Genomic DNA, 16,837 nt, shown 5'->3' with positions numbered 1-16,837 from the left:
GAAGGAGCAAAGTATACATCACTCCCTACTTACATCGGTAGTAACACATTCAAAGAAGCCAAGCATCTATAACTTTCTCTTCTCTGGACGCAGTGGAAACTTCCTGTATTACACTCAGACCATCACAGCTACGAAACATCAATTCATACAGACAAAAGTGGAGTTTAAGCACAGATTTAAAGGAAAATGATAAAATCATCAGAGGAATGCTCCTTTTTAAACCTCATGAAAAGTCTGTCCTCTGACTTAAGCATATGAAAAATATGGGAATAGCCAACCTAAGCACACACGACATACATGCCAGTTAGGCAGTTACCTGGTTATTTTGCCGGTTGGGGCCAAGGAGAAAGTTGATCATATGCCTTAAAGCAGAATGTCGGAGAAGAAGATTGCTAGCCCTTATACCCTGCTGTCAAAAGACAGAATGCAAAGTTACATTGTTGTACAGATACAGAATGACGTTTTTCAGGAGCAAAAGTAATTTGCTGCATAGGCTAGACTCTAAATTCCCTACGTACGAAGAAAGTGTTTCTCTATCAATAAGCTACACCTTCACATAGCAAGAGCACTGAATAAAGGATGCTTTCTGAAATTCTGCTTTAGTGGTTTGTAAGCTTTGTGTGGCTTTAAAACAGTAAGAAACCATGCTGTGATGTACAGCCCCATCCTCTCCGCTATTCAGCTTTCTACCGCAAACCTTTCAGCCTATTTCTTTAAATACTGTCAAATTATTGCATTTAGACTTAAGCAGCACAGGAAGGGTTTAACATGTATACATTGCCTGTATTTCTATATTCTTTTGTCCCAATCTAGTGTTCAAAAGTCATGTACTTTACAGAGATAGGAGTTTTACTCATTTGAATTCTGGAAAGTTCTCATTACCACTGTTTTCTTAAATTGGTTCTAGAGTATCCATAACCAGTTCCTTTTCTCGTGTCCTTTTAAAATTCAAATCGTTTGAAAAGTGATTAGTTCATTTAGTTACCTTATGTACAAAGTTGTTGAACAGGAAAAAGTACTGGGCACAGTTTTTACAGTTCTCGGGAACATCTTTATCCAACAGAGCAAGTAGCACCTCCATTACCTGATGCAGACTTTTTAACTGTCAAAAAGTAATATTTAAATTAGAGTGGCAATTGTCTACTGTACAAATCATTCAAAACACCCCCTATCAAGGTTAAGGGCTAGTGACCACCACTGTGTTTATATTCGGATGTACTTATTGTGAGGAGAAAAATCAAACCAGGATGAAGCACGGTCAAAACCAGCTTTCCCCTTTCAGACAGTAATATGTACATTATGAAAATGAAAGCAAAGTATCAACGTTCAGCAGAACTTGCTCAGAAAAATGGAATTTGGCCAGCTGTGTCTCATTGGGCCATTTAGCAGACTTTCCTTATAGGCTTAATTAGACAACTTCCTAAACAGTGGCCCAAAGGGGTAGGAACATCCTCCTCCCCATGAGAGTGTTATCTTAATCCATCACACAGAAGCATTCACTGAAAAAGTCAATATACAAAGTTAGGAAATTAATTCCCACTGTGAACAGTTGTCTGGCAATTAAGACTAGCTTAAAAGCCCATTGGCAACGCATGCCAGAAGCACAGAACAGTGATCATATTTTCTCAATTTCTCTTACAACTCAAGGACAATTGTATGACAGGAGGTCTAAATTCATCTGCCCCACCCGGAAAAAAAACCAGCACTGTTTTGAAATTACTCCTTGTTTCATAATTTTTTGTGGTTTCTCCCTTGTGGTATTACTAGGGACAGTTGCATGTAAGCAGGAACATTGTGAAAAAGCTCACCTACTGAGACGCTCTCACCCAAAGTTAATCCTCTAATCACCATTGCATCTATATTCACTCCAGCGTACTATACTATGCTGATGTCAGAGACATCTGACTTCAGATAAGGAAGGGGAAGCAGTTGCAGGTAACTCTTAGATTCTGAATTTGTGAACCATTCTTGGTAATATCAAAAGAGAATAAATCAAAACATGACAAAGAATGATTTCCAAACAAATTTTTCAAAATTTTTTGTGGGGTCAGCTTCTCTTTGAGACAACAAACCTGAATGTTATTTATATATTTTTACAGGAAATATTGTGTTTTAACTGAACTTGAGCCCTTAAAATTGATTGATTGATTGGTGATCCCTTGATTTCGAGGATGATCTCTACCATGGATTTACATATGGGTCCTGAGATGACTCAGGAGTCCGATCCTGGAACCGCAAATCCGCCCACAGTAGGTACAGACATTTTGTGGCAGGCCAGCGGCCTGCTGGGAGCAAGTTATTTCTTTTTCCTTCCTCCTCTCTCTCTTTTCAGCTTTGAGGGTAAGGCACTTCTCCTCTAATCGGGCCACTGCCTGATGGAAGATATGACACCATTGGCATCGGTTGGTGGCTTGCTCTTCCCAGCTTGTGATGTCCACATCAGTTTTCTAAAGACATATTCTCAGTGTCTCTTTGTAGAGTTTCCTCTGACCATGGGTGAGCTGAGAGTAGAGGACTTGTTCTGGGAGGAGAGAGTCTGGCATCCTCACACAATGTCCAGCCCAGCGAAGTTGGTACATGAGGATCATTGCTTCCATGCTGGTGACATTGGCTTCAGTGAGGATGCTGGCATTAGTGTGGTGATTGGGGAGGTGATCTTTAATGAGGACCAAAACCACTGCTAAACAGATGGAAACAGGATTGGGGCAATAACGCATCCTTGCTTAACCCCAGTTTTTATAACAAAAAATTCCATCTCAAGGCCATTATAGAGACCTGTGGCAGTCACCTAATCATGAAGCCTTAGGACCTTAACACATTTTGGAGGGTAGCCAAATCTGGCCAGCACCTTCCACAGGGCTTCACAATTGACAGAGTCAAAGACCTTTGTCTAATTGATGAAAGCCATGTAGAGGTCCTTATTTTGCTCCCAAGACTTTTCCATCCTCTGTTACCGCAAAGTTAAGGTGCATGTCATTCCCCAGCAAACTTAACTGCTATTTACATATAGATTGAGTGCTGAGATCTCATGATGTGTACCCGACATTCAAAATATGCAACTTGGGAGTCCAAGACTGGTGTACACTGCATTATTGTGGCTAGAGGAAATGAGCATGAAGAGATTCAAGAACTGAAGAACTATGGAGAATGAGGTTATTAAAGCCTTCTACTTTGGTCATTAACAGAGGTGCATGGTATTTTCTGGCAATACAGTGACAGCTATAACATTACAAAAATCAATACACTAATTCAGAATGAAATATCACTGACCTTATCCTGATAAAGCAAGGCACCGTCTAAAGTTTTTTCAAGAATGGTGGCTACAGCAATGCGAACCTCTCTTACACTGCACTCCAGTAGGAAAGTCCTGGAAAATACACAACAAAGCTGAAGGGAGCTTGGGATCAAATCTTTGATTTGTCTACACTATTACTTCATGCTGAAGTTTGGCATTTGGCATGTAAAAGGACAAGAGTTGAAGCTTGCGTTCACATGCTTGCTCCTATTGCAATTTCCAATGGATTTATTTTTTTAGAGCAGTGAAACTGCATTTTATCACTTTAAAAGACCAAACTGAAGTTATAGTACAATTCATAAGAGACATCTATACATATAGCATCGACATTCTTCAATCAGCGCTTTTATACATAGCATACAGTAGGGTAGCATAGCAGATTCCTAGCATATGTTCTCAGCCACTTAGAAGTGATTAAATGGGATCTTGCCTCAACTTCTCAGAGCTGGCACACTCCAACATTTTCCATCTTAGATTACAAGACAGGTGCCTTGAAAATGCCTAAACACTAGATATTTCCTTTTCTGAACAAGAACCAGCAAACTTACTTCCTGATATGAAATCCAAAATACCCCAAAGCATATAGGTAATTCAGAGAGAACTCTGTTTAAACACTGGTGAGTTTGATGCAGAAAAACAAAGCCACTCACAACTAGAGTTAAGGAATGAGCGTCAACTTTGAATTTCCTTGCCTCAATTAGTGATTATTATGGCTAGTTAGCTAGAAATATACCGTATTTCCATGGATCACCTGATCACTTAGTATGACAGCAGAAGAGTTATTCCCTCAAAATAATTATGATTTATCATCTAAATATTTAATACAATTAAGAAAATGCTTAAACTTAGATCATGAAGTTTTCTAATACATTGGAATATGTGCTAAAAAGTTAAGAGAGCCTTGGATGCAAAACAAAATTTTCTTGTAATCCCAGAACAAGGCAGTATTAAGTTGTGAGCTCTCCAATCATTTAAACTCTAACAGCTGTCAGCAATGGCCTGGATTTATTATGCTCAAAAGAGTTGCTGTGGAAATCCCCACTGAAACCTTGGAATAGTGCAAGATAAAACCAACAATCTGTGAGAAGGATTTAATGTAAATGCCCCTAAGAAAGAAATAAACTAGGCTGAAGAGCTTTTGTAAACAACCACCTTCATAAAAAGCTGAGAACTGAAAAATAACTTGAGAATTCTCAATGAAAGGCATTCTGAAATAAGACCTGACTAGCACATTTCGGGGGGAGAGGGCTCTGTTTCTTGACCACAAATTACCTTCCCCTTCTATTAAGTACAATAAAAGCTGTTTGAAACATCCTTCTGAGCAACTTGATCCATTAAATTGCTCATCTAGGGACTTCACTGTAGAGGAGTCAGTGGGTGGATGAACTTACTCAAAGCATATACTTTAGCTTCTACATCTTTGTAAGAGAAACAAAATTGAGAATACCTGCAACGATCTTTTAAAATATATTTAATCATGTTTTCTGTTCCCTTCCTCTTGTAACAGAAACAAGTAAGGAGCTCCACAAACTCTTCAAGATGCATTTCAAAGCAATCACTAAAACTAGATTATTAGACATTTGTTTCTCCATGTAAGTGGATATCACTATTTTATTATATTTATTGGCTTCTTCATGAAAAATTAAGCAATCAGATTATGATAAATACTATTTCTAAACATCTGATTAAGGGATACGGAAGATACTCAACAGCTCTTCTACTTTTATTAGTAACTGACAAACCACGCCTTTAAGAAACGTTACTTATATTGACTTGAGAGAGGATATTGGTACTTACTTTACAAGCTCTCGTCCCTCTGATCCAACCAAATATTCAACTAGCCACTGACAAGCATCAAAACTTTTAGAAAGCAATGCATCAATGGTGGCAATCCATTCTTCCGTATCAATCCTTTAATGAAGCAGAGACAGCAGGATCAGTAAAACAGCAGAATTCCATATCTGACTTTTTCTTGTCCGATCATCAAGATCTGGTGTTTCTAGAGGTAGTTATTCTGCTGTGCAGCTTTCAGGACAGCAGGACCCAACGACTGGTCAATCAAAGGGGAGTGGTTTGACTCCTTTTTCTGGGGAGCTGCTGCTTCCACCACTGAAAAATATCTTAAGAATTTAACAAGATACAGGAACTCAGATGCTCTTTTTGTTTCACCTGTCTACAGCACATAAATGACCCATGTCTTGATTTGAATTGCAAAGACGTTGGACAGCACAGGACAAAATAGTGAAACACTTAGGGGAAAAAACCAGGCATCGCATTTTACTCTCTCAAATCCAGCCTAGCCATTCCTGCACTGAGATCCAAAGGGTGGGTTTTGACATTATTCATAAACTCTGCAATAGTCAGAACGAGTATGGATTTATTTAAAAATTAAGAATTTACTTGGGCTCATAAAATACCAGAATGTAGAGTTCTTATTTCTCAACTCAGAATACAAGCTAATTAAATCTTTGATCATTTTACCTGTATTTAAATCCTTTCTACCCCCACAACAATGTTATGGATGACACCAATAGAAACAGACAACTGCAGTAGAAATAAGTTGTCAAGTTTCCCTCCCGGGATTTTCTTGTGTTGGGCAAATTCCATTTGTATTTGGAATCCCACAGCTGGAGACTACTGCTGTGCTGGTGAATATCAAGTGGATTTGTGGAGTCAAGAGGTTTAAATGCAATGCTTCAAAAAGTTACAGGATTTACAAGTCAGCAGATCTCAGCGAGTATACCCATAGAACACTAACATGAATCCTTACCTGAGTTTTTTCTTGGTTCGTAGATAGGTTTGGAAGAGGAACTGGACCGCTAGCTGTAGGCTCACCTTTGCCATACATGGGTAATAGGGGTGTTTTAGCTTAGTCTGAAAGAAACAACACATTCACTCCAGTCCAGCAGTACCATTTTTCTGTTCATATTTGTAAAGACTCAAACATAGCAAAATACTCATTTTTTAAAGTTCTGCTTTATTTGGAGGCACATTGGCAGGCTCCAAATTTTACCTACACTGAAATGAAGACTCTCCAGCTCAGAACACAAGAGCAATCTAAAACTAGGCCTATACCTTCGTTAAAATATGAACTAACTTGCTGAAAACCTCACCCAACCCAGGATGCTGGTTTACTGTTCCATTATTGTGAGTAGACAGGACTGTATGAGCTCTAGGACACTGGAGAGTGCATCTATCAGAGCTACTAGGCTTGTAAATAATGTCCCTTTAAAGTTGGAAGCGTTGTTTTACACAAAGCTTCAAGAACTGGAAAAAGAACGATATGATGGTGACTAATATCAATTGTGATCCACCCTTCATATAGAAGGGAATGCTAACCAGCCAGAGCTTAACAACTTGCACTCCTGTTATACAGTTTTTTAATTATAGAAATTTAAATCACACTTTTGCACATTTTATTGCAGCCTGATGACAACTGTTTCCATTATCAGGAACAGGAAGATAGCACCAGCTTTTAACTGGATGCTGTCACTAGGAAAGGTAACTGGAAATATTGAATAGTTTAAACAAGAATTCAATTAGTCCACCCAGCTGCCTTTCTTCAGACTGGGGCCCAAACAGCCTTCTGTATGCCCTCCGGTCCAATATTATAGCACCCAAGGATTAAAATTCTGCTACTTACAGCATTCAGAGAAGCTAACGACAGAACAAAACTGAAATAGTCAGTACTGTACACATCTCTATTCTTCATAAATTTCAGATTTTCATCTCTCACCATCTGTAAAGGAAAAGTGGTTATTGTTAGTAATGGACGGCAAGAAACCATTACATCCTCCCAGGTTACAGTGCTCACATTTACATTCCAATCCTACCTACTCCAGAGGGATTGGGAGTGTTTGGCACATGGTCAGGCAATGAACTTGTTTGTGCTCTGAGCTCACTGTATTGCTCTGGGGAAGTTAGTACTGAAAGACTTCCATAAAGGCAATTATTTTCTCCCAAAATACGGTAAGAATCACACTAGCAGAATGAGACTAATTTACCCACTTGCCCAGCAAAAGATAGCTTGTGGTTTTGTTTGTGTTTAGCAATGTTACAAGACTACGTGCCAAGAAAATGAAAGCTTAGGATATCACTAACATGTGCTACACAAGTTATTGGACCATAAAATTAGCAGGTGCAACAAAGTCATGATAATGTACATGCATGCAGAGTTTCCCCCAAGCAAGTTGCACTAGAAGCCTCACAATAAGTTTAAAACAAATTCTGTTTTCTGTGACTACATGTTTTAAACACGAGACTGCACTGTAAATCCTCCTGTACTCCACTGCTTAAATGGTCACCAATTCTCCCTCCATTGACTTTCCATCTTACCAAGCCAACTTCAAAGCCCTCACAGGAAGAGGGAACATTTGTATGTCTGAGCTTGTCTCCTTCTCTTCCTTTTGGTTTCTCCCATTCTCCTCACCTTACTGCTCTGACATTTTGCTCCAAAAACAAGGACAGCTAGATAGAATTCCCATTTATCTGCCAAATATCTTCTCTATTTTTCTTTAGACTCACTTCAAGGACTCCATCCTTTCTGCTCTCATCAATTATCTCTTCACTCTCCCTAATATACATGGATTTTAATGTTCATTTAGACTGTTTTAAACTAAAAATTCTTCAAGGCAGGGAATCTGTCAATCGATGTTTTTGAATGATATGGTGTAAAAGTACCGTGCTGTACAATTAGTTATTAGCATTGGATTGACGGCTATAGGAATGAGTTAAACAGTCCTGAAACATTTTCCACCTTTAATCTAGTTTTGTTTTCAACAAATCTATTTCTACATTAGGGTCAGCTTCAAAACAATGTATTTCACCTGCTGTGCCTAAGAATAAATGGACAGAAGCAGCATTCAGTCCCTATTTTTGGAGTTCTTTACCTGATATATTCGTACAGGCATTTTCTCTACAAAGAGTCCCTTCTTCTCTCCTTTTCTGACCAGCTTAGTCAAGATGGAGAGACGGTCACTGTTGGGTCTGTGTGGTCGAGGTGATGACTGGGGTGAAATTTCTGGAGAAGATGGAGCAGATCTAAGAGACAGACAAGTTTAATGCTGATAACTGAATCCTGAGAGAATCTTGCAAGGCAATTTTCAATATACCAACAGGAAAATGTCATCTTAATAAAGTGTTTTGATCCTTATCTACATATATTTTTGGAGGCTGTTTGAGTCAATGTCAGACCTCTCACTACAACAGTGGTGGGAGCATGAAAGTTACTCATGGAAGCTGCCATAAACATACAGTTAAGGGTAGCATAAAATCCCTCCTTTACCTGTAAGGGGTTAAGAAGCTCAAATAACCTGGTTGGCACCTGACCAAAAGGACCAATAAGGGAAGAAGATCCTTTCAAATGTGTGGGGGGAGGTTTTGTTTGTGCTCTCTTTGTTTGCTCTCTCAGGACAGAGAGAGGGACCAGGCGGGAAAAAAAAAAACCTCTCCTAAAACCGTACCTGAAATAAGCATCTAAGATTACAAAAATTGTAAGTAAAGCAAGGAAATGCGTTAGATTATCTTTTGTTTTAGCTTGTGAATTTTCCCTATGTTAAGAGGGAGGTTTATTCCTGTTTTTTGTAACTTTGAAGTTTTGCCTAGAGGGGAATCCTCTGTGTTTTAAATCTTATTATCCTGTAAAATTACCTTCAATCCTGATTTTACAGAGGTGCTTCTTTTACCTTTTTCTTTATAATAAAGTTCTGCTTTTAAGAACCTGATTGGTTTTTAGTGTCCTAAAAACCCAAGGGTCTGGTCTCTGCTCACCTTGTTTACCTATTTGGTTGGTATATTATTCTTAAGCCTCCCCAGGAAAGGGGGTGAAGGGACTTGGGGGGATATTTTGGGGAAACAGGAACTCCAAGTGGTTCTTTTCCTGAATCTGTCTCTAAATCACTTGGTGGTGGCAGCAATACCGTCCAAGGACAAGGAAGGATTTGTGCCTTGGGGAGGAAGTTTTTAACAGAAGCTAGTAGAAATAAGCTTAGGGGGTCTTTCATGAGGGTCCCCACATCTGTACCCCAGAGTTCAGAGTGGGGAGGGAACCTTGACAGAAGCAATAAAAAAGTACTCATTAAGAGCCTTCAAAAAAAACAGGGTAGACAGCATGCTCCTTTGAGGGACAGGAATTATCCTGTTCTTAGTTTTGTCTATGGTATCTAGATATCATGGCATCAGCAATGCCTCAGATAGGAGGATAAACTTACAGTGAGAGATCCTCAGCTTCTTGCCGTACAACGCTGACTCGACTTTTCTTTGGTAAGACTGGAGAGTTCTGATCCGAGACTCTCTGGTAAAACAGCATGTAGGCATTCCAGTACCGCCGACGTACATCGGGATAAGGGTTAGCTTTAAGGAAAAATGAGGTTCTAGTCAGTCTTTGTAGGTATAATTAGCTTTATAATCTCTACAGAGGAAACATAATTCAATAGACAATTAATGCAAAAGGTAAACTATATAAAGTAATCTTAACCATTTTACTCCCAGTCTACTCTGAGGGAAGTGAGCACATAAGGCATGGGGCTACAGGGAATTTGGTTCAATAAGTATTATTCAACCCTCTCTCTATAAGCAGTGAAAACATTCCTCAGTAATGTGGAAAACTTTATGAAAAGTTGCTTAGGAAGGTTTCCTAGTCAAAATGTAACTTAAGACATTCTAATTCTAGTCACTCCGGGTCAAAGTGTTAATTCAAAATAATAACTCCTAGTATGTTTGGATAACATTTACTTAATTTTAACTCTGCAGTGAATTAGTATGAAACAAAGCCACTATTCATTAAGCCTATACTTATTACTTACACTGATCATATACTTTCGGTCTATACTCTCCACCAAAACATTCATATTCCAAGGTTTCATCAGTTAATTCAAATTCTTCAACAACGGTGTCATTGAATTTATACCATTTTCCTTTTCCACATCCCCTATGGTCAAACACAACAGAAAGGTGAAAGAAGTTACAAGATAGGTTTGAGTGCCTTAAATTAAAAAAAAGCAATTCTCTAGCAATGAAATTCCTGAGATTGGGTCTGCTTTGATGGTGAACAAGAAGGGCTTAAAACAATTCTTAAAGTTACCAAAAAAAATAAAATAAAAATTACTTTAATGAAAAGGCGCGATTTAAAATTCAAAAGCATGAAACATGTCATCTAATGTTGAGATATCATTGAAAGCTGCAATCTTGCAAGCCTGCATGGAACCCAAATGGGTATGTCTACACTGCATCTAGGAAAGAGCCTTCCAGCTTGGTTAGACAGATTTCTGATAGCAGGGCTCACCATAGCACACTAAAAAGAGCTGTATAGACTTTGCCACCTGGGCTGGAGATCAGGCTCTCAAGCCCCCTGCCCCTCCCCATCCAGGCTTGAGTCCCAGCTGCAATGTCAAAGCAATGTCTACACAACTATTTTTAGCTCACTAGCATAAGTCTGTCTACCCTGGCTGGGTGGCTTGTGATCAGATGCAGCGTAGACACACCAAATGACATTAACTGGGGTAGCTTACAGGATTGGACGTTCGTTCACACTAGATTTTCAACTTTTTCCAGAAGCGCTTACGTTTTTTTCAGTAGCTCGCGTCTTTGTTGGTAGCTTTAAAGGACTCACTACGTTTAACAAGGAACCTGGGATGCTCCTTTTAAAACAAGTCATCTTCAGACCCAGTTGCTTTGGTCCTAACCCACTAACGTGTGAGATCATTCTCATTCGTTACCTCCTGTCCTTTATAAAGGAATAATAGTGCCCTGCATGGGCTTGGCCACTGTGCACAATCACACCAACAAGCTCGTAGTTTTCTGTAGGGGCAACTTTTTTTCGTGGGGATCCTCCACCTCCTTGATCTGTATTTCTCCCGTTGTCACCGACTTCTGAAGAGGAATCTTGTCGAGCCATTCCTGAAACTGTGTAGGGTTCCATGTTCAACATCCAGGGAAACTGTTCAAAAGCAAACATCTTGGATTAAACTAAGACACCATCTGGTATGTTACCAGCTTACTGTAGTTGTATAAAAACACAGACTTACTCATAAATGCCTTATACACAGGAAATATCTAATGGAAGTGCTGTGTTTTTGCCTTATCCACAAAATGTATGAGTTATCCAGCATTTCTTTAAGAAGCAGGTTTTTGCTCTCGCTTTCCAGGCCATCAAGGACTTGGGAGTAAAGTGGAAACAACAGACTAAGCCCTTGAAAGGCTCCACAGGGAGCTACATTCAAACATTATCACTGCAGAGAAGATCACTGTACAATGGTCTCTGAAAAAATGCTTTTTTGAGGAAGGGATAAGGGAAATATGGGAATTCAAGAGGAGCCCCAGGGGGAGAATATAGAGCAGTTATCTTACCCTTATCTGTTCATCATACTTAATGGAGCGGCCACTCTCCCAATCAAATCCAAATCTCATCAGGTGGATCACCAAAACACTGGGCAGAGCTTTAATGCAGGTGCGCTTCACTGTAGTTCTCTTAAAGAGAGAAGAAAGTCACCTCTGTCTAGATACTCATCATAAAACATTGTACAATTCCTGTCTAGTCTAAATGATTTTTAAAGAATAATGTCCCAAAATTGTACACAGTGCCGGATGAATGTTAGAAACACACACACAAGCAATGAGCGATGTGTATAGAACCCACGCAGACTGGGTTATTTACACCTCTAGAAAAAAACATCTTATACTATCCAGTTGCTTATCTGAGTGTTCATGATATAGAAAACTCAAGTCATAGGGGATGGAATTTGATGTTTGGTTAGGGCTATAGATTTGGATTTAATCTTGTGATCGTGAATGAAAGACATTGATCCCTCATATGCCATATGAAATCTTTCTTCCTACATCCACGTAGAAAACAAGTTAATACTAAGGCTATGTCTACACTTGACTTACGTCAGGAAAACTTTTGTTGATCAGGGGTGTGAAAAAACAAAACATACCCTGACTGACAAAAGTTGTAATGACAAAAAGCGCAGTTGTGGACAGCGCTGTGTCAGCAGGAGACACTCTCCCGCCACCGAAGCTACCACCCCTCGTTGGGGGTGGTTTTATTTTGTTGGCAGCTACATTGCATGCCTTACAGTGGCAGGACTTCAGTGGCACAGTGTACACGTAGTCTAAGTCATAGTGTGTATTTTAATTTCTCCTCACTACAGTAAAATACCTTTTCTTTGCATTTCTCACAGTAGTATGCATTACTTCCCTCCAGAACTTCTCCTCTAACAAACTGATCCAATGAAATTTCCAGACTTTGACATGAAGTGACTCCTAGATTGAGAGCCATGAAGGCTTCTTCGCGCTCGTACCTAGATTCAAGAGGGGAAAAAAAACCCATTAAAATATTAGAGAACAAAACAAAACATATCTAGCTTAGATATGTCTTCCTAGGTAGAATCTTCAATTGTTAGAGCAAAGGTTGGAAATCAAGAAATGTGAGATTTATTCCCAGCTCTGCTACTGGCATGCTAAGTGATCACAGACAAGTAATAATCTGCTTATCAGTTTTCATAAAGATAAATAGCCACTTCTGGAAAGTATAACTCGTATAAAGAGGATCAACTCTGAAAGTAATTACAATTTCTGGTCAGAGCTTTCTTCACTTTTGTTGAGATTTCAGCTGCTGATTAGGGTTATTTTCTCACACCTATCTGACTTGACAAGAGAACAATGACTTAGAATTATTTTCTATTTGATCTGTTATAAGTGGCCATCCACTGGTTAAGGGGCTCCTGCTCTCATTTTCGGCTTCTATTTTGGAGCCACTAATTAGAAAAAAAATGTGATGACCAACATAAGGAATTATGAAAGCCTTAGAATTTTAGCTTGGGAATGCGAGATTTTTCCTATAATAGACAAGGTGCTGGAAGCGTTTTAGTCACCAACTGTTTACAAAGTACCATTGTGCTCTCCTTTTTACAACTGGAGACATCACATGGTATTGTACAACTAGGTGAGAAGGTTCCAAATTTGCTCACGTGACATTAATATATGAGCAATTTTAAATAAGAAAGAAAAGTGGTCCTGAATTCTGAGCCAGTAGGACACAGGTATAGGAAATTATGTTGTACAGGGCAAACGGTCAGTGAATATTAAAGGGATTTGCAATACTAAGATTACAACAGAGTTGAAAGTTTATTCCTCCTCCCACATCTGTTACTTTAAGAAGCAGAAGTGAACTCCATGATGTAGTGACGCCTCATACTGCCTAGTTACTTACCTGTGAGGACAGTCCTTACAGATCTTCTGATCCGAGTAGATGCCCTGAAAAGTATTCTTAAATAGCTGGTCTCGTCCTATTTTCTGTTGAAGATAGAAAGTTAAAGTATCAGTTGGATATTTTTGTAATGTACAAAGAGCAGCATCCTGAATTTAGTCCCAGTTTTATCTATTACATAAAAAACCCTGTGCTAATGCAATGTTAAGGTCGCAAAGTACAAAAGCAGAAACTGCAGAAGTTAACTCATCACAATGTTAACTTACTTACACTGTGTACAGAGTACTTCATATATACACACCCCCCCCTTGATTTTCAGTGTTTCATACAAGCTACATCACCAACATGCATCGCCTCAAAAACCTGAAAAGCAAGTCGGTCTAAAATTAAGATTAGAGATAGTCTTATTTTAATCCCCATTTCATCACTCCCCCTCCCCATTTTACTTTGCTAGTGCTAAATCAATCCTCCTAAAATGCAGCATGTGTAATTTGATGCCACATTAGAATTTTTTCACAGAAGTTTAAGGCAAATAGGAACAGGCATTTGGGAAGTGATGTTCTAAAGCTTAAAAAAAAAAACAGGCTGATCTCACATGACAGATTAGTAACCGGTTTTTAACGATTGTTCTTCGAGATGGGTTGCTCATGTTCATTCCATTGTAGGGGACTCCCAAGCAGTACCTCTGGAGGCGGGCAGGAGTTCAAGGATGTGTCAGTTGCAACACAGCTCTGCCAAATCCAGCGTCATCTCTGGCCTGCTGGGTAATGGTGTAATGCATGGGGAAGGTGTGTACCAAAGGCCATGTCACAGACCTGCAGATGTCCTGGATAGGGACATGCACCAGGAAGATGCCTGAGCCCTCGTCGAGTTAGCCTTCACTATTGGTGGAGGCACAGCCTGTGCCAACTCGTAACAAGCGCGGATGCAGGTGGTAATCCAGTTTGAAAACCTCTGAGAGGATACCGGAAGGCCCTTCATCCTTTCAGCGATCGCCATAAAGAGCTGAGTTGATCTGCGGAAGGTCTTGGTGCGCTCCAAGTAGAAAGCCAGGGCACGGCTGACATCTTGAGCGTGCAGGCGCCTCTCCTCGTTGGTTGCGTGAGGCTTTGGACAGCACACTGGGAGGAAGATATCCTGGTTGACATGGAAGGGTTGGCCTTGGCCATGCCTATATCCCTACTCTTTCTGCGGTACGGTTCCGCTCTGGTCTGGCCTGTGAATCTCTGCGCTTGCTGTGGTTTAAATCTCTTTCTAGCATGGGACAGGGTGTACAGACCCAGCGAGCAAAGAGTGGCTCGAGTCTTTTAGGCTGTGTAATCTGCTGTCTGTTTGTTCAACAGAAAGGGCCGAGCTGTTGAATGGGAGGCCCTGGATGGACTGTTGGACCTTTGCCGACAGACCAGATGATTGAAGCCATGACACCCTTTTCATAGCCATCACAGAGGCCGCTACCCTGGCTGCAGAGTCTGCCACATCTGAGGCAGCCTGGAGAGAGGCTCTCACGATTGCCCTGCCCTCATCTAGCATGGCATCAAGGTCCTGCTTATGACCTGCAGGAGCAAGTCAGCAAACTTGGCAGTGGACTGCCATATGTTGAAGTGATACCAGCTGAGCAGAGCCTACTGGTCTGCGATGCGAAGCTGTAGGCTGGCTGTAGAATAAATTTTCCTGCCGTAGCAATCAAGTCACTTTGCATCTTTATTTTTCGAGGTTGAGCTGGGCTGCCCCTGCCTGTCACGCTTGTTGGCGGCCACAACCACTAGTGACCCAGGGAAGGGGTGTGTATATAAGTACTCAAACCCCTTTGCAGGAACAGAGTATTTGAGCTCTGCCCTCTTAGAAATGGGGGGCAGGGATGACAGTCTGCCACAGAGCTTTTACGATTTTGACTACCCCATCATGCACAGGTAGAGCCATCTTTGCCAGGGCCGCTGCTGCCAAGACATCAAATAGGGAATCCATGGATTCGGACATCTTCTCCACCTCCAGTCCCAGGTTGGCTGCCACCCATTTAAGCAGCTTCTGGTGGGCTTTGCCATCATCCTGAGGCACAGTCTGCGACGGGCCTCCTCCTGCCTCACCAGGCAATGATGATGAGGCAGCCAACCCGGGATGAGGGGTGGGTTCCACATCCCCTTTCTGGGGAACCACGGCCACTGGAGGAAGGGTCTCTTGGGCTCCTCGGACCAACATGACGTCTGAGCCTGGGGGCAGTCCAGACACCAAGGCCAAAGGTCTTTCCAACACCTCTGAGACTGAGCGATGGGCCTGAGGTCCGCCAGCCTGGGGCACTGCCCATGGGTTATAGATTTACCAGGGTCCAAGCCACTGACCCTGTGGCCACATGCTTGCAGCTTGGCTCTGGGAAGAACCTGCTCGTTGTGCAGGTGGCAGTTGGTCCCTGGGGGCCATCTACTCCTTTCTCTCAGAGCCCGAGGAGGAATGGTCTTCCTCTGGTGAGCACAGCAGCGCCACCATAGAGTAGGCTTCCCCACTATGTCTGGTAGTCTTGTGCCTGCCAATCGGGGAGCGGTATCGGGACCCCGCTGAGCCATGATGCGTATCCAGCGACACTGCTCATAAGCCTGGTAATAATCTGGAGAACAATGCTTCAGGAATGGTGCGCAGGCTCCGGTGACCGGAATCCGGAGTGCGGGGATCATCCACGATGCTCTGGCGACTGTGAACTGGGGAGCGGCGCCTTTCCGGTGACCACTGCTGGCATTCTGGGGACCGGCAGCATGCCTCTGTGGCCCGGTACCGGGGGTCCGGTGACTGATGTGTGGATCCTGGAGCTCGGTGCCAAGAACCTGCTGTGGGTCTGTGATTCGGGACACAGCAGTAGTCCTGGCGAGTGGGCGTGGGTACTGTGCCGTGGGGGTGACTTCTGCAGGGGTGCCATTGAGGGCTTTCCCCTAGAAACGGGTGGGTGGGAGGGATCCTTAGGCCTCTCTTCCCGAGGAGTAGGCAGCATCAGGAGGAGGAGGAGGTCTTTTGCCACTTGAAAGGCTTCTGGGGTGGACGGCACCGTGAGGTACCACATACTTCTACCACTCCCTGGGGTAGGAGGCAGATTGTGGGGTGGACTAGGCCCAATAGGTGAGGCTGCCGTGTGGCTGTGCTCTGGTGGCAACGAGATTGCCTGACTCGGTCCAGGCTCGTCTACTCCCTTATCCTTGCGGGACTCCGGGGAACGCCCCATCCCAGTGTGCTTCTTGTGCCTTTTGGCTGGTACTGGTGCAAGGTCTGTCATCAGGAGGCAGCCGGTGCTGGGGGTGCACTTCTTGTCAATGCCTAAGTACTCAGCACTGAATCCGGATGTCCCATCTCCG

The 16,837-nt window shown here is 41.8% G+C and overlaps 1 protein-coding gene across 4 annotated transcripts in view; it reads right to left on the bottom strand.

The window, feature by feature from the left end:
- The window catches only part of USP24 (ubiquitin specific peptidase 24), a 107,221-nt gene that overhangs the window by 17,780 nt on the left and 72,604 nt on the right, over positions 1-16,837 (bottom strand). For 3 of the 4 annotated variants that reach the window (XR_005226562.2, XM_037907493.2, XM_037907490.2), the window contains exons 45-57: positions 13,506-13,588; positions 12,453-12,594; positions 11,642-11,761; positions 11,011-11,231; positions 10,099-10,223; positions 9,505-9,646; positions 8,185-8,335; positions 6,939-7,034; positions 6,066-6,169; positions 5,093-5,206; positions 3,271-3,367; positions 986-1,102; positions 317-409 (exon numbers count right to left, since the gene is read on the bottom strand). Coding sequence is in view for 3 of the 4 variants with exons in the window: in XM_037907493.2 (XP_037763421.1) it covers positions 317-409; positions 986-1,102; positions 3,271-3,367; positions 5,093-5,206; positions 6,066-6,169; positions 6,939-7,034; positions 8,185-8,335; positions 9,505-9,646; positions 10,099-10,223; positions 11,011-11,231; positions 11,642-11,761; positions 12,453-12,594; positions 13,506-13,588 (1,605 nt within the window). In the remaining variant the exon portion in view is untranslated. The remainder of the gene's footprint in view (positions 1-316; positions 410-985; positions 1,103-3,270; positions 3,368-5,092; positions 5,207-6,065; positions 6,170-6,938; positions 7,035-8,184; positions 8,336-9,504; positions 9,647-10,098; positions 10,224-11,010; positions 11,232-11,641; positions 11,762-12,452; positions 12,595-13,505; positions 13,589-16,837) is intronic. The other variant, XM_037907491.2, reaches the window with a different exon arrangement.

This window comes from Chelonia mydas, chromosome 8 (assembly GCF_015237465.2).
Source record: "Chelonia mydas isolate rCheMyd1 chromosome 8, rCheMyd1.pri.v2, whole genome shotgun sequence".
Taxonomy (NCBI): Eukaryota; Metazoa; Chordata; order Testudines; family Cheloniidae; genus Chelonia; species Chelonia mydas.
This window is presented reverse-complemented; position numbering and strand designations above follow the sequence as displayed.